The sequence below is a fragment of the Carya illinoinensis genome, chromosome 3 (genome assembly GCF_018687715.1).
Source record: "Carya illinoinensis cultivar Pawnee chromosome 3, C.illinoinensisPawnee_v1, whole genome shotgun sequence".
Lineage (NCBI taxonomy): Eukaryota > Viridiplantae > Streptophyta > Magnoliopsida > Fagales > Juglandaceae > Carya > Carya illinoinensis.
The window spans coordinates 41,623,761-41,641,846 of record NC_056754.1 but is presented as its reverse complement, the minus strand read 5'-3'; the positions used below and the strand labels follow the sequence as shown (position 1 = coordinate 41,641,846).

At 35.9% G+C, this 18,086-nt stretch overlaps 3 protein-coding genes across 3 annotated transcripts; all 3 read right to left on the bottom strand.

The window, feature by feature from the left end:
- Positions 1-6,924: 6,924 nt before the first annotated feature.
- On the bottom strand, positions 6,925-8,357 carry LOC122304258. Its single transcript, XM_043116417.1, has 3 exons — positions 8,175-8,357; positions 7,819-7,940; positions 6,925-7,447 (listed from the first exon to the last, which is right to left on the bottom strand). The coding sequence occupies exons 1-3, from the start codon at positions 8,296-8,298 to the stop codon at positions 7,127-7,129; spliced, it is 567 nt and encodes a 188-aa protein (XP_042972351.1). The 5' UTR covers positions 8,299-8,357; the 3' UTR covers positions 6,925-7,126.
- A 1,824-nt stretch (positions 8,358-10,181) lies between these two features.
- On the bottom strand, positions 10,182-13,341 carry LOC122304257 (ubiquinone biosynthesis protein COQ9, mitochondrial). The gene is made up of 6 exons (XM_043116416.1): positions 12,925-13,341; positions 12,657-12,764; positions 11,498-11,659; positions 11,233-11,404; positions 10,870-10,943; positions 10,182-10,745 (listed from the first exon to the last, which is right to left on the bottom strand). The coding sequence occupies exons 1-6, from the start codon at positions 13,231-13,233 to the stop codon at positions 10,665-10,667; spliced, it is 906 nt and encodes a 301-aa protein (XP_042972350.1). The 5' UTR covers positions 13,234-13,341; the 3' UTR covers positions 10,182-10,664.
- A 1,599-nt stretch (positions 13,342-14,940) lies between these two features.
- Positions 14,941-17,784, bottom strand: LOC122305667 (pollen receptor-like kinase 3). The gene is made up of 2 exons (XM_043118239.1): positions 16,375-17,784; positions 14,941-16,080 (listed from the first exon to the last, which is right to left on the bottom strand). Exons 1-2 carry the CDS (start codon positions 17,663-17,665, stop codon positions 15,512-15,514), a joined length of 1,860 nt encoding a protein of 619 aa, XP_042974173.1. The 5' UTR covers positions 17,666-17,784; the 3' UTR covers positions 14,941-15,511.
- Between the last annotated feature and the right edge of the window lie 302 nt (positions 17,785-18,086).

The window sequence follows — 18,086 nt, the reverse complement described above, 5'->3', positions numbered from 1 at the left end:
GGATTACCATACTGCAAGTATTTCAAGTGGGTGGAAAATAATGAATACATAGAGCTAAAGCTTCAAAAAAGAAATGATGATATTTTAAAAAAAGAGAAAGAGCTCGAGAAGATATTCGACGACATTGAGAAAAGGGAGATTAAAATCTGTAAGAGAGGGGATGAGATAGAGAAAAGGGAGATTGAGCTCCATAAGAGTGGGGATGAGATCGGGGAGAGAGTGATGGTGCTATCTGCACTAAATGAAGAGGTTCCGAAGAATAAGTTAGTGGTTTTTGAGCAACAAGCTAAAATAAGGCGTTCACGCATATTACTATGGGTTGTATTTTAAGTATTAAAACTTATTTAGAGTAGCTGTTTCATGTATGTTGGTGATGTTGTTTGAACATTTTGGGAGGGGGGGATGTCCATAGGGGGAACAAGAAAAGTCAGATTTAGAACAAGAACAATTTGTTATATTATATGCTATATTACTTTGTGTTTTTCTTCAATAATAGAATGCATGTATGCATGCAGCTCGATCTCAATGGCTTGAATGATCAGTACTATTTGAGCATCATTTTGAGGCCAATTGGCTGAGGACTACTTGTGTAATCTTCTACTTAATTGGTAGATAACCAATCGATCTTGTTTCTCACTGTCTAAACCATTTTAGTTCCAAATCATACTAGCAAAAAAGATTGAGAAATTCAACATGTACGATTCCATTAGCATTCTTTTGTGTTGGTATCAATAGTACTGACTGAGACTAGTAGAACCAATTCAATTGATTTATCACAAAAGATTTCCTACCATCTCTTGTAACAGACAACATGCATACATCCATAAGTCTAGTTGCAAATTGTACAGAGGTTCCTTTCTATAAAAAATAATTAAAAAGCTATTAAATACACAAAAAATTCCATAACCTTCTTTCTAGTTATATACATCCATAACCTATTTAATTTCCATAAATTACATGAAATACACAAAAATTCCTTGAAAAATTTTTAGGAAATATATGAAATACACAAATATTTCCTCTAAAATTCCCAAAAATTACAATGAAATACAGAAAAAAATCTTGTAAAATTTCTTGAAATTTCATCAAATACCAAAAAATCTCTTAGGTCAACTATTAACAACATTCTTGCACCAGTTATGATCCATTTAACACAGGGTGCACTGGTTGTGAGCCATCCAACCCAAATAAATCTGTTAGGATTAATATGAAAATATTAATGTCATGTAAATATTACAATTAAAATGTGAAAAGTTTAGAAATGTTACACTTTCTTGACTACCAATCATTGTTTCTCGGTGCTAGGTTCCACTACTGTAAAAAACTGAGCTGTCTAGAATATTTACTTGTCCATGATTGGTGTTATCTACTTCTGATGGCCTAACTAAATTCCGACGCGTGTCCATGGTTGGTGTATTTCCTTCTGGTGTATCTCCTTCATCTCTCTAATAATAAAGTAACAAGTAAAAATATTCATTTTGCTAAGTTTACATTATAAATCTAACACTCATGAACATGTTTATTTTTAATTCTCTCAATGTTAAAACATGCACCTATTTACATTTCCCTCTGACTTGTGCTTTCTTCTGATTGGCATTAACCTTCCGCATGTTTTTCTCCATTCCGAATACTCTCCTCAGAGACAAGGGTCTTCATTTCCCTTTGACAACAAGTGGACTCTTGACTTCTTGTGAACTACCAATTGTAGTTGTGTCTAGTGTTTGAAAACCAACATTTGAACCTATTAGGGGCAAAGAACTGTTAAATATGAAATCATATAATTATAAAAATTGTAATTCCTCTTAAGTAGTTATAATGAACTATTTAAGAAAATAGACATTAAAATTTGTTGCCTTCGAACTTGTTTAGGTCAAAGACGAGAGGCGTTGGTTCTCATGATTGAATTCAGTCATCTCATGTATCATCTTCTTTGCATATTCAAATTGCTCATTAGAATTCACCACATAAGTTATCATCCCATAACACATATTCAACAAGATTGAATATCTATTACCATTTGGCCACTAATCCCCTGCGTCATAACTATTGTGGATTAACATGTATCTCCTCTTGATGTCCTTCTTCTACTGTCTAAAATGTACCCGTCTGGTAATAATTTTATATTGTTAGATTCAAATATGGCCAAAATATGCCTACACAGTATTTCTCTCATCTAAAATAACCCACGTAAACACTTTGCATTGCAATCTTCCACATTAAAGTCTACTGAATATGTACTCAGTTTAGTGAACTCCCCAAGACGAACTTCATTTTCTACCAAATAACTCTTCATTGCACTATCTGATCTAAGTAGAGATGGATCCGAATCGAGCACACCAATCACTTGCTGTTGAATTTCCTTAAATTTAGCATTCGTGTACAACTCTTAAAATTTCTTTTCAATTAGAGATCTAGATACACAAGGAATGGTGCCGCTAAATGACTGGAATTCCACATGATTTTCCTTCTCAATTTTCTTCCACATTGCATTGTCAAACTGGTCGACAAATTCCTTCAAATTTGTCTTTGAATGAACATAGCTGTCAAAAAAAGCATTCATATTCTCGCTACACTGAGTTGTACTTATTCTAACTCAAAAGTACTATTTTAGGAATACCGGTACCCAATGCTTACGCTCCACATATAAATTTTTCAACTACACATTCTCAAGTAAGTCGTATGTGTTGATAAACCTGTCCCAACATTTCTCAAACTCCTCAATAGTTTGAGTGTTGTACACACATTTCATCAGCTAACTTTTCAATCTACTTTTGTAAGCATCGTATGACCCAATCTTCTCAAGGAATTTTTTAGTATATGCCACAGGAAGAATCTATGTCGAGTTTCTGGAAAGATCATAGTAATTGCATTTTTTATTGCTTTGTCTTAATCAGTAATAATATCCTTTAGAGCTATACTGTCCATACACTGTAACCAAGTCTGGAATAACCATGTAAAGACCTCCATGTCTTTACTGGAAATCAACCTAGCTCCCAAAAGAATCGATTGCCCATGGTGGTTTACACCAACAAATGGTGCATATGGCATCTCATACATATTCGTTAGGTATGTGGTGTCGAATGTGACCACATCACCAGAATACTGTTAGGCTGGCTGACTGCGTGGATCAGCCTAGAAAATATTCTTTAACCTCTCGTCATTGTCTAAATCCATCAACGCAAAAAAAAAAAAAAAAAAAAAAAAGAAACCATTATTCTTGTACTACATCCTCAAAAAATAATTTCAAAGTGCTCTAGCACCCCCTGAACCAAGTCATATATGTTGTGCTTTATCGATATAATTGTGATAATCTTTTTCAAAAAATGGGAGGTTCTCGAAGTCACCTATGCCAACGACAAGAGATCTGTAACTCTTATTAAGTTGGATGCCACTTAAGTCGTTTGTGTTTGTGACTCTTTTTACGATCTCACTCACTTCTTTGTTACATAAAAAGAAACAGGATTTCTATGGGCTAAGACCGTGATTATGTATATTATAGACTGTTGTTAACCGCATCTTTCCCTCGACTCTTAAGGCATTAATCATTGCCTTATAGTCTGCTTTCTTGTGTGACGTGGGTTAGAGACATTGGAACTCCTATTTCGGGCCTTTTCCTCCCTGTGCACAACCAAGGTTGATATATATGATATTTTGATCCTCTAACCTTTCACTCCTTTGTGTCATCACCCAAACCCGTATTTCTTAGTATAATGCTTATAATAGCTCAGTAAATCTTTAAAAGAATTGAACTCCATCCCCAACTTTGGCTCATCAATGATATCATCACCATCCATTTGCACTAATTGTGGTGTACCGGTAATGCCATCATCGGTTTCGAGTTCATCTAGTCTATCATTTTTAATTTTTTCATCAACTCTAGCGGAAGTACATAGCACTTCAGTTTCCAGATAATTGGGTCTATCTTCTTGACCAACTCTTGTGCTCATTGCGGATCTTCTAGTGACAAATGGCCTCAGAGATCCCATCCTATATTGAAATGGGTAACCAATGTTTTGCTTAAAACAAAAAAAAAAAAAAAAAAAAAAAAAATGAAAGCAATTCAACTACTTAAAAAATAATTAACTTATAACTAAAAGACAAGAACAAAGTTGAAAAACTACCTGAATGTTGCTTGAATTTTGGTTGGCATCTGAATATGGTAGAAAAGCTAGTGACCATCTAGACATTGGTTCAACGTAACCATGTATGTAATTTGAAAATTTTACTAGACCAGTTTGAGGGATGTCCTTACATAAAAATAATAATGATAATTAGGATACTAAACATTGAGTTGCAATAAGTTTTTCAAATCCGAAATAACATATTGAGGTTGGAGATTTGAGCTAGATGGTGTTAGTGGAGATGAGTGTTCTTCTAATTTTCACATGCCTTGTACAAGTTGTTCAATATCCAAGGTTAGTCTTTGATATGTTTTCAGGAAAATTAATTCTATTGACCAAGAGAGAGGGTGAAGACTAATCTTGGACATACTTCTTCCAAGAAAAAAAAAAAAAAACAAAACAAAACTACATAAGATTTTTTTTATCTACTTTTAAAGAGCATAGAATACAAGGTACACCTCTAATAGCAAACAAAGAAAAGGAAAACAAACACATCAATAAAAATCCAGCTTATCAAAGAGAGGCCAAATTTTTCTTATTAAAGTGAAACTACAGCTGATTCAATATTGAGGTGATAAAATCCAGTTGGTAACATAAAGAGAGGCCATCTTTAACTGAAGGTTCACAAAAATATTTGTACCAACCACCGAATAAATAGAAAAGCCATGTTTGAAATGGCCATAGTAATCATGAAGGATCCCACCACAACCACCAACTCCAGTTGCCCTTTGAGGCTCTATCAATATTGAGTTTTATTCTACTAATAGGATGACTTGAGTAATGAACCAATATGAGATTTCTGTTCTAGTATTCAAAAAAGGGATTCTCAAACTATTTAATGTAGAGATAGCACCATGTTTGAATATGCCCTTTAATGGTTTAATTATCAGATCAAGTTCTTGCAACAATTTCAAAAATAATGCATGAGGCATATTTTATCACACCTTCATACTTGGCTAAATTTCTAGCTAACCACTAAGTTCCTAGAGTATCAGGGAATTAATTGAGCTAGTAAATGAAGCTGAAAAAAAGGCTGAGATGCCAAAAATTTGGGAGATATGAGATCATACAAATACATTAAGGGAACAATAATTATAAACATGTAAATTAGACTCAATAGCTTCACAGCCACAACTATTTTTTAAAGCCAATAAGACAAGAAGGTTATGTGAACAACCAAGGCAGCAGCGATGACGGAACCAACTAGAAACATGCCATCCTCTGTTCATCCAATTAGAAACATATATTTAACAACTAAACCACAATATTTAACCAGAAAATTTATATTTTCAGCATTGAAATTTCTACATATCTAACTGTATGCAATGCACAAATCTTATATTTAATAACTAAATCACAACATACTTGATTGTTTATCATAGTGACCAAAACATTTAAGAAAATTTGTAAATTGCAACTTGAAGCACAAAGCGTATGCATTTTCTATGGATTAAACTCAACCAATTTCCAATATTGGTGGCAATGATATCCATGAAGATGACTGATGAAAAGCTGACCCACAAAGTTGACCCAAACCAACGCAAATGCTTGGCTTGACGATGAGTAGATGCCCCCCCCCCCCCCCCCACCCCACAAGGAAGAAGCCCACACTAGTGATAAACGAACAATCGATGAGCTTCAGTGAAGATCACTGTGTCGCACACTCAGAAGCAGGAAATCGAAAGTGAAATGGGTTTCGTTGTTTTGCCTTTTGTTTTCATTTTTTTAAGCAGTTGACGTGGTGTCATGCCACTTCAGCCGACTGCATGACTGTGTATAGAAGAACTATTTTAATAGTATATCTGATCTTCTCTATCCCTACATTTCAAATTTGTCAAGCCATTGGTCTTTTGGAGACTAGAATCTCAATCTAAAAAATGTTAAATCAAACGAATGAATTTCGTAAGATCAAGATCAACTGCTTCTTAAGCATTTTGATTTGGCTCTCAAATTTGATATTGAAGAGGAAGAGATGTTGGGCTTCAAGAGTACAATAAATCCCTTTTGTCAAAGTTAAGTTGAGACATCTGTCTGAATTCTGAAAAGCTTTGGATTCGTGACATTGCAGTCAAATACTTTCGTAGATATACTTTCAAGCAAGCTGAGGCCCAAAATGACTCTTCTTGGTTTTGGAAGGGTCTATTGCAAACAAACTCGAGAAACTATCCGCAAAGTGCCCCTTTAGACCTTTCTCTAAAGGGGCGCAAGCACTTCACTTGCTAAGATATGGGATTCATTCAGTTGCATTCCTGCTAGTACTACAAAAACCTTTAGTCTTAACGCTCCAACTACTGCCTTGCAGCCTTTCCTCTGGTTTGTAGAGTCGGGTTTCCCGTTTACCCACAAAGGACAAGCCGCCCCCACTAGGCAAGCGACCATAGGTCATAAGCAAGCCCTCTTCGCAGAACAAATTCTTGATTACTTGCAACCAGAACTGAAGCACCTATGCTTGCTGCCTTAACTCCACCTTTGGAAATATCCTATCACACAAGTATAGTCAAGTTACTAGACTGATGTTTAAGAATGATGCTTACGGATCTTTGTCAGATTGAAACGCGGGAATGGTCTTCTGTGCTCCTTTGGGAGCTTGTTGCCGGCAGGAGGCTATTACTTTGTTAGAGATGGAACTAATATTGATTACCAGTTTTCTACTATGTTTGCCTACCTTTCTTTTTCTTGATAGAAAAGAGCATTGTTTGAGATCAGGTTTTACAGTTTTATCGCATGGGTTTTATATGCCACCAGACAGAGAGCCTGAAAACTCATTATAATTAACTTGGCATGATTTTATACAACGCAAAGCTTCCCAAAAGAGATCGGATCATACTCATTCTAAAGAAATAAAGAAAACAAAAATAAAAAACAGAGGTTCTAAGTTTGCATTTTATTGTGTATGATGTATATGCTTAAGCACTCAAAATCCAGGAGAGATGAACAAATCTCCGGAAAACCAACACTGGGAGCAAACTTTCCATGATTATAGCAAAATAAAACAGGGCTTCTGTTCAGTCTGGCAATGTGAGGAGAGTGACCACAGACTGACTGCCGGGAAAGCGTGAGACAAGCTCGGATCGTTTTCCCAACTCAAAGTCCTGAAACTGAAAGGCAGGAGCGCAAGTGCATCCCACAAGGGAGAAATGATTCTCAGCATTCCTTGGTGGGGCTACGTGCACCAACCCATCTGGGGAAATGCTGATGTCCTTCGTTGGATAAGCACCAAACCACACATTTGGAGGCACTGTGTACTGTGGTTGCTCCTTGTCCATCAGATTGGGTCCAAGACAGGTTAGTTTGACACTCCCATCTTTGTCATTCAGTTCCAATACCTAACAGAAACCTTAGTGGTGTTAAACAAAATAAAGGCAAGTTTAGAAAATAATGGAAGTTGTATAGATTTCCCTGTTTTCTTCTTAATATCCAAATACTTTTGGTAAGCCAACTTAATAGACACCAAAGCAAAATAACCTTTTCCTCTCGAGACTTAAATCATTTCATTATTATTTATAAGCTATTTTACTAATATTTACATATTCTCTCATCTCATCACATCTCAGTGTAGGCCTAAATTACCTATCATGTTCATACTTGGTACCAAAGGCAGTTTAACAGAGCAAACATGGCAAATCCGTTTACTCGAACTCTTGACGTAAAGCTTGATATTGTAATAACAGTGTTAAGAAAAGGTGTCAGAACGTACCGTAAGAGGTTCACCCAAATAAAAATGCCAGGTTTCTGCACAAGGTATACGGTGGAGGTGCGACACGCTCCCAGACGGTAACAAGAAATATATGCATGTACTCACGCCTCTGTCCACCTTATCTGACAACAAACATAGGCAAAACGAATAATTCCACAATTTTTTTTTTTCCTAACTAAAGGGGATTTACAAATCTTTATTAGGTTCTCTATATTTTCTAGATAAGTCGATTATTCAACGATTGTTACTTCCAATCAAATGCTCTAGATCTTTTACACAGATCCTGAGACCTTTTATTACAAAAGATCTAGAAAAGAAAAAAAATATGAAGAGAATATGCAATGAAAAGAACATACATTCTGGGGGGAGCTGAGACTGGGTGAGAACAATGGAGGTGTCCCTGAAAGTTTCGGCGTAGAAACCACCTTCTGGGTGGGGCTCGAGATTCAACTTCGCGACAATCTCTGAAGCGGAATTCATTTTGGTTGATTATGGGGGCAGTATGCGATCGATACAGATTAAGGTTCTCCTTTACCACTAAAAATTTTCAGATAAAAATTTTAAATTTTAAGATTAAATATTAAAATATTATATTTTAATATTATTATTATATTAAAATTTAAAAAAATTAAGAAAAAATTAAATTGTTTATTATATTTTATATGAAAATTTAAGAAAATTTTAATAATGAGATAAAAATTTTATATTTAAGATAAAAATTCCTTGTAACCAAACACAACCTAAGTAAAAGCTCTACCATGCTAAAAAGATATGAACATGCCTATGTCATCCCTCACCTACCAAAATGTGGCCCAAAGTCAAATTCCAACAGCTTACCTAACACTCTCCTTATTTGTTCGAGGAATGCTATACCTCATATTTTTATCTTATTTTTATCCAAAATATAATATATTTATTATCTTTAAATAATAAAAATTTATCTAATAATAATAAATATATCATATTTCACATAATAAAATAATAATACCGTGTACAGAATTACCATATGATATCTAGAATTATATTTATTTAAAACTATAATAAGTGGATAAAGCTCATTGATAGTGATATTGTTTAATGTTCATATTTACACTTTTGTCCTCCTTCAAACTTGAATTGTACCTTTTTAGTTGGGCTTTTGCGTCTTTTTCATGATAACCCATGAAAAGTGGTTTTTGTTTGATGCCAATATTTTTACTTTTGCTCTTCCTCTCTTGGATGGGTGTGTATTTAATAGGAATGGTTTATTTTATTTAATGGGCAACAGTTTGTTTTACAAGCAATTTTCAAACATCTAATTCCTCACTACTCTTTTGTTTTACATTAAATAATATTATTCTGGTTATCTGCTAAAGCATTACCCTCCCCGTAAACATCTTCGAGACTAATAAAAGAAATGATGCTTGAACTGTAAAATATCATTTCAAATATCAAAATATTGTCAAGGGTTTGATAATCAATATTAAATAAGTTTACCACAAGAAAAAAGAAAAAAAAAAAAAAGAAAAAAGAAAAGGGCCCGGTAGAAGAACTTGGGTTGCCTTTGGAAATCCCATCAATATTAAATTTGAGGGTACCAAAATGGGGGAAAAACTACTTCGCCAAGGTTGGCCTCTCAGCCCAAATGATGATCCGATAAATATGAAGACTGAAGGGCAGAAGCATTTAAGTTGAGTGAAAGAAAAGAGGCTTAAGAAGGACGTTGAGATTTCTAAGCCAACTAACGATCAATGATGGTATAGAGTTAGTGAGAATGTCCTCGAATTTGGCTTTATACCTTGCAAGCCAAATCGGACATTCCAATGAAATTGGTCTGAGCCATTTGAGGCGAGACACCACCTAGTGGCTTGATTCCTCCAATACATCAACATACATCTTATACATGCATATATACATAAAGTCGTAAATACATTTGCATTTAGCATTCATGTATGTATATCCAAGCATGCACAATCATCATCATATTAATAGAGAAAAATGAGGGCAAGGATAAGAAATTAAAGGGAAGGATGCCGGAGCCAGAACTCCGTCGAGTGCCTGGAACACTCACTTGTCGTCTTGCTAATTTCGTTTTTGATGTCCATAAAATTTGATTTAATATCTCTGTTTTGTTTCTACATTAATTACAAAGAGGAGCAATTTAGACCCGTTAAACATAAACCTAAACTCAACCAAAAGTAACAAAATGGTAGGACTTGATATCTCCAGGAAAACGTAGCAAAACAGGGAAGAACTTAGTCCCAGCAGCTGGCATTCATCCAATTATGTGAACTACGTCATAATGCAACTATAAGAAAAGACTGAATTGGAGGAATTTTTTTTATGGGTATTCATGTAGGTATCTTAATTTTACACATCATAAATATAAGCAAACAAGAAGCACCATTAGGATAAATAAGTACAACATATGGATGAGATAAGTTCCCCATACAGGGCTCGTTGTGTGAACAATATTGAAATAATATGTCTTGGCCCACGAACTCTATCGTTTTTATTTCTACCTTACCTGTTGCCCAAGGGAGATTCTGCCATTGTTTGCAGGTCCATGGAGCAATCCACAGGATATCAAGTTTAATAGTAACTTGTATAAAGAAAAAGTACCATTCTTTAATATTCACTCTTCGGCAGCTTCATGCCAATTGAAAAAGAATTTAGAGTAATGAAACATTGGAGATAATACGTAAGACCAAAGTACCACATACACAGCATCTCTTCCAGGTAACAATCCTTGTCAGAGGCAATCAAGTGAAAGAAGAAGAATACTTCAAATCCCGACGCAAGCCCCATATGACCCAGCACCCGATACTTGCAGTATATTTTTTCTAAACCATCTGGCAAACTGGCATTCATCCAGGAAAAACTCTCTTCACAAATCCTTGCAAAGAGCTCCCCATGCCAGCACCAACAGTTTCCGCCAAATACTTTGCCTGCAAAAATTCACCACGATGAAGGGTGTTACACATTGCCAACTTAACGTTACCAAATGGTCATATATTTGCGAAATATAGAAAGAACCCAAAACATTAAAGAACCAAAGGGAAAATGATATACCTCCTGAATGGTCTTCTTCAGATCAAAAGCATCTTTCACACGGCCATCCAAGAAAGACCATGTATCACGAAAATCTGCCAGAAAAATAGAATCAATAGAGTATAAGATTATTTCCAGTACTGCATTCACAATAGTACATAGAGGAGGGGTTTACACCAAAGAAAACTTCATTAAGAAAGAACATCAAAACTATACGAACAAAATCCTCAAGATATTACAGAAAAACAAGATGGAATGTTACAACTATAGTTACCAACATCCAAGATGAGGCACATTACATAATGGGTATGACTAATTATAAATGGAAACAAAAATAGATATGTTACAAATCCTGATTCCAAAAGCAAAGTAAAGAACGTGAACCTGGGGAACTATCAGTCAGCATGTATATTTCCGTTGTTGAGTATATTCCCCCAAGGACAGTGCGCTTTACATACCAATCAATATCAGAGGCCTCATCACCGACAGCATGCCATATCTCATCTACAAGCATTGCCCGCTGCTTAAAACTTGTTGGAACATTCATTGGTTGTGCCTGCAGATATAATTGATAACAGATTTTTTGTGTTTCTTATCTTACTAATAACATCAAAGCCTTAACAAGAGGAATGGGAGCAACAGATGATACCTGAATGCTAAGAGCTTGAGGCCATTTTGATATGTATGGAGCTTGCATTTCTAGGCGAAACCTAACAAGCTCAGAGATTCTCTCACTAGGTATCTTGCCTTTTAAGTCCTCACCCAACTCAATTCTATCGATGAGCCTTTGCAAGCACTCATCCATGAAAAACTGAAGCAAAAAACAAAGATGGGGAAAAATATTCATAATCAACTCATAAGACACGTAGAAAGAGTAAGTTCAGATCACAAAACCCCAAGTTTTATCACTAACATGTGTTAAGTGGAGAAATACTCAGTGTCCCATGCAAAATTTGTTGTTTCACTTAACTAATGAATGCCACCATGGGTAGTTACCAACACAAAACATATGGTCCTTAGCATGCTAATGCAAACTTTTATAGTTAGTTTATGATATTGGCATGAAGATGTTCAAGAGAAATGCTACAATCTTGGATTATTCAAACCTATATAAAAAGACATCTGAACTGGAATCCCTGCTGTTAACAAGATCAATTCAACACAGATGGCAAAATAGAATTTATTTCAAGACACTGTGACTAAACAGAAAACGACAGACACTATCGGCACGACCCAACTTAAATCAAGAGTCATATTATTATCAAAATTATTGGAGTTGTTAGGTTATACTTAAACCTGGTGGGTCTTGTGCCCAAGAATCTTGCACTTCCTAGTGCTGGAGAATATTGGCCAAAATGCCACTTGCAAACTCATTATCGAATTGAACAAAGGGATGTTTGAAAACATTTTTCATTTCATCTCATCTTATCTCATTTACTTCCCAAACATCATTCAAACACAAACACTTTCAAACTAATCATTACAACTTTCCCAACTTTTCAAATAAAAAATAAAAAACAATTCAACTTTTTCAAATTTCAAAATAAAAATTATATTGTAACAATATTTTAAATTTATAATATTTTTTATTCAACTTTTTCCCTCTTCTTTTCTAAAATCCAATAAATTCTTATCTCAAACTATCCCACTACTATTCACAAACCATCTTATTACTATTCACAAAATTCTCATCTCTTATCATTTTCCCAAGCATCCCCTAAGTGTCCAAATGAGCCCTAAAAGATAGAAAATTATTTTAATCATTGTTTTATATGCATACAAATATCGACCAAGAGGGACAAAATTACCTCCACAAGAGCGGCTTCTTTCCTAGGAAAAGAGCCAATTATAGAAGGAGAAACACCGACGGCCCTCGCACCAGAAATCATAGCAGCGTCAGTCCATCCCAACCTCACCTGTACGTCCACCATCGTTATTAATGTTATAAAGGGACTTCTGTCAGGAATTCAAAAGGGCATCGAATATTTCATCGACACTTTAACAAACACATAGAGGGCATTAATTTTTTTTTAAAAAAAAATCATTGACTTAGGCCGATCCGTAGTAGAGACAGACCACGTGGGGAAGAGTGGCATGAAGCACCCGTGCTTGCTCGTCTTCGTACTCGGCCGTCGGTCTGCGGCTATGCTGACGTCGAGTTTCATCTGCCGTTGATGATGAAGATGAAGAAGATGTTGATGAAGAGGCAGAATCAGAAAAATTAGGGTTTTGAGAACGTTGATTTGGATTTACACTAGTAGTGGATAAAGGAGAAGAGTTAGCAGCGAATGATTGAAGAATGGGTGGGAGCAGAAGACGGGCATTGCAATTGCTACCGGAGGGTACACGGAGGAGGAGAACACGCTTCGCCGCCGTTCGGTACATCTCGTCGGCTCAGGGACAGCCTCTCGAGACGGGGTTTGTAAGTTGTGTTCTGTTAATTTGGTGCCCGCCGAGGCTGGAATAGAAGAAGATCTGCAGATTTCTAGGTCCACGTAGCGCTATTTTTTCGCTCCACGTGTTATAGTCTTATAGACTCCCAAAGTGTAATTTTTATTTATTTATTTATTTTTAAATTTTAATTTTAAACTAGAAATGTCATCATCGTTTCATTTAAGATAATCAAATCAAGCAGTCCACAAGCTGTCTTTTAACAATAAACAGGAGATTAATTTAGGAAAATCCTCAATCCCCACTACTTGATCTGTAAAAGACAATGCTACTCTTGCTATGGAGTCAAGTACTGAGTTTCCACTTCTTCAAATGAATTGTTATTTACAACTTTCTCAGTTAGCAAGAAAACTCTTGATATCACCAGTAATGTGCCCGAAACAAGATAAATCTTCATCTTATGACAGTTAACATTGTCTCCCAGGGATAATATTTTAGGTACGTAACTTCAAAAGTTTATGAACATTTTCCCATTCCCAGTAATATATTACCTAAAACTTAGCAATAAATAACCATGCCAACTGCCATGTAAATTTATTGAGAAAATTAGTTCTTCGCAACATATTATAAAGATTAGCAGAAATTAGTACGTACTACCTCTTTTCTTTTTGAGAAGTAATATGCATCAGTTATTGTTTATTTTCACACTACATATATATAGATTTTTCATAAAATGTAAATATATTTTTTATAAAATATATAAATATTTTTTATTAAATATGTGATATACAGTAATAAATAGTGACTGATGAGAATAATTTCTCTATCTTTTTATTTACATATTTTGTACATATGGTAGATGGCACATCTTATAGCCTGCCAGATTGTCAAACTTTCCAAATTGATGGTCTGGACGTCAATTGTCAGCTTTTGTACTCTAGGGTGTATATTGAAAAAGGCATTGTATTTTAGGGATGTAAAACATAATTTCCCTATAAATATGATTTTTACGTACTTTGCTTTAGCATGACTAAAATAAGAATTACGTGACATTCTCCAAAGACCTTTGATTTAAAGGAACGGTAAGCAAGTGTAGATCCCATGTTGCATTTTTTTTTTTTTTTAAAACACTACTTTGCCGCTGAATGCGACTGTTCCATTTAAACGGTCATCAATTTTTTTCTTTATACTTAATAATTAAGGAAGTGATTTTTAATATATTAGTATATTTTTTTATTTTTTAAAACTATATTAAAAAATGTAAAAAGAAAAAAAACTAAAAAATAAAAATTTCAAAATATCCTGATGATAAGGAAAAGTGGTGCTACTCAGGCGGAAAAGTAGCACGCTAGCTCTTTTTTATTTTATATATCCCATGTTGCATTTAGAAAGAAAGGCACAACCAAATTGAACATTCTATGATAGGGAATGACTCCTATGATCACGCCTAAAGAGGGTTACTACACTGGTCGCCCCAACCTCTCATTTTTTCTTATAAAAAAAAGGTACGACACTACCAAAAAAATTGCGAAGTGCACCCTAAACAACTAATAACTTTCAATGCCTATACATCTTTTCTTTCTGCCTCATGAACAATCCTTCTTTCATCTTAACAATCAGACCTTAACTTGACACGTATTGAAATTTATTAGCAGTATAAGGTGCATTATAACTTTTGGTAGTAGTTACTTTGGAAACGAATTGGTAGTTCACAATAATAATAATAATAATAATAATAATAATAAAAAGAAGTATACAGAAAAACATGACTAAATGCCCCCCCATCCATGCAGCAAAAGCACTCCCAAATTTTGGTTTCCTTGTATCTAAACTATTTGAAAAAGAAAAATGTGTGTGGGTGCTGAGCGAAACTGTTGACAACAAGAGGAGTAATGAATTGCCAAAGAGATCATGTACAACTAGTGTATGGTTCATATCCATTGCCCCCACGCATGCAACTAATGATCTTCGAAGCTCTCTCTCGAGGGGCCGACGTGCCCACAAAATATTTGATTATGAACTTTGAAGTATGGGATTGAGATGCTTATCACTAACCTCTTTTACCCGACCCATATATATATTTACAGATCATTCCCTCTCCTGTATTGAATTAGGAGTAATGATAGAGACAAGTTTTTTACAACTCTGTTTCAAATGGATTGCTTTTATATATGTAAAATAACTTAGTTATATATAAGCTGGAAGGAGTATCTGTTTTATGAAAAATGCTGTCGATTTAAAACAGAGTTGTAAAAATGATTATGGCATGGCCTTAAAGCTGTACCTCTTGTATTCTCCTAATGGCTTCCCTCATGTCGAGCCGTTTCTCGGAATTACTTTCAATGCAGGCAACTGCAATATGTAGGAGTCGCAATATTTGATTGAGTGAGCTTGTGTTGCTCACAATGTCCGGATCAAGCACTTCTTGTAGTCTGTGTTCAGAAATTGCTGTTAAGACCCATTGCACAACATCAGTGCCACCCTTTCCAGTGATAAGGTACTGAGAAGGAAATTTTCCGGTGAGGATTTCAAGAATAGTTATTCCAAGGCAATAAACATCAGACTTTGGAGAGACTTTCTGGTATTGGATGTAATCTGGGGTTTTGTAGGCAAACAATGCTTGTGCTGCGAAGGGTGTAGAGACTAGTGCATTGAAGGCAAAGTCACTTAACAGTGGCTCATAATCATCACAAAGAAGAACATTACTGGACTTGAGATTTCCATGGGGCAAATCGTGTTTAGCAAACTCACTATGGAGGAAACCCATACCACGTGCAATTCCCTTGATAATCTTCAGACGCGTTGGCCAATTCAGCTCATTATGACAAATCCCACGATCACCTGAATATTAGATGTTTAAATGAAATGATCATGCGTTAGCTACAGATTCAAATCTTCCATTTTTTTTTAAGACAAGTTAACATAGGTTCAACCAAAAGATATATGATTAGAAATGACTGAGTTTAGGATAAAGAGTAGTATTTCTAGAATTTATCAAAAACCATATAATGAAATGCATGAGATTGATCGAGATATAGAAGCCGAGTTCGGTGTTATTAGGATTATTTAAAAGAACTATATATATATATATATATATAGAAGATTTATAGAAGATTAAGTAAGTTTGTCTCATACCATGTAAGACATATAACAAACTGCCTTTAGGAATGTATTCGGAGATCAACAGCTTCTCTTCTTTCCGGAAATGGTAAGCCAAAGGAGTCAAGATATTCTTGTGCCTTAATCTTCCAAGCCGCTTCATCTCTTCATCAAATACCTCTCTCTGCAAAGTATTCATCTCCCTCATCCTCTTCACCACCACCGAAACCCCATTGGCCATCAAGGCCTTGTATGCTGACCCCATTCCGCCATTACCGAGCACCTCTGCAGCTGCCTTCATCAAATCTGACAACCCAAATGTACCCTTTGCATCGTTCACGATCACAAGATCACCCGTTCCATTTTTTTCATGTTGACTTGAAGTACTCTTCTTCAAACGACCTTTATGGCTCGAGTAGTCTGAGGCCCTGCCGCGCGAACTTAGCACATGTATCTCAACCGTCTGATCGTTCGCCATTGATTCGGTACCGCGAACAATGAATTCGTGCTCCCTACGTTTTGAGCAATTTCCATAGGCAAAGAGGACAAAGATGAGCGTTATCACGGCAAGGAACGAAAGCACTATAACATTATTGTTGCTAGAATTCTGTACAGTTTCATTAGTACTCGGCATTAATGTTTTATCTTTCTCTGTGCAAACCTTGTCCAATGGCTTCCCACAAAGTCCTTCATTTCCTTCAAACGTATTCACACCAAATATCGACAAGCTCTTAGGAATCTCACCTTCCAACATGTTGTTAGATAAATCAAGTTGTTTCAACGAGGTTTGGTTCATAGGTGGGATAGGTCCTGTGAATTGGTTCTTCTCTAGGTGGAGTTCTATGAGATGGGTTGCTTGTGTCACCGACTCAGGTATCGTTCCGTTGAATTGGTTATAGGAGAGCCAGGCTTTCTTCAATGAAGTAAGATGGGAAAAGAAATCGTTAGGAATGTTTCCAGAGAAATTATTGCCTGTTAATAAGAGAGATTTCAAAGCGCCGAGCATGTGAAAATCCGGAATTGGACCTGAGAAGGAGTTATTCATCATGCTGATCGTTCGAAGCCCGCGGAGTTCCAGTAAAGCCTCGACGTCTATGTTTCCCGAGAGACCTAAGTTGGTGAGATGGAGGCCAGTGATTATGCCATCAAAGCAAATCACTCCATACCAATTGTCCGAGCAAGGAGAGGAGTTGGGAACCCATGAGCTTAATGCGTCCGCATGGATAAATGATTTTTTGAGTCTTAGGAGAGCCTCTTTATCAGAGACAGAAAGAGAGAGGGGAGGGAGGAAGAAGAGGAGGAGGAAGAGAATATGAACAGCGGCCATTGCTGAGCCAGGAATGGGAAAAGTCCGGGGAAGAATGAGCCGCTGTTCAGAGAGACGATTGCGTGGTACGTTCTCCGAGCCTTTGTCTTATTTGCTTTTTTTGGTTTTGGGAGGAATATGGTTGTCATGTTTGGTGGGTGTGTGTGTGTGTGTGTGGCTTGGAGAGGGATTTGATGATGGAACCGCCAGATTTACGTGAAAGTCTAAGAATAGAGAAGGATTAATTAGAGAGAGGGCATGCAAACTGGCAAAGGCTTGTTTGTGGGGTTGAGAGCGGGAGAGAGAAAGGTGTGAGTGCAACTTTTTGTTGACCTAGTCAGCCTCATTTCATTGAGGTAATTATTAATTATCGTTAATGAAGAGGCAGGTTAAACTCTAGCACTCAACAAATTGGACCATGTTACACTCACCTTTGACTTCA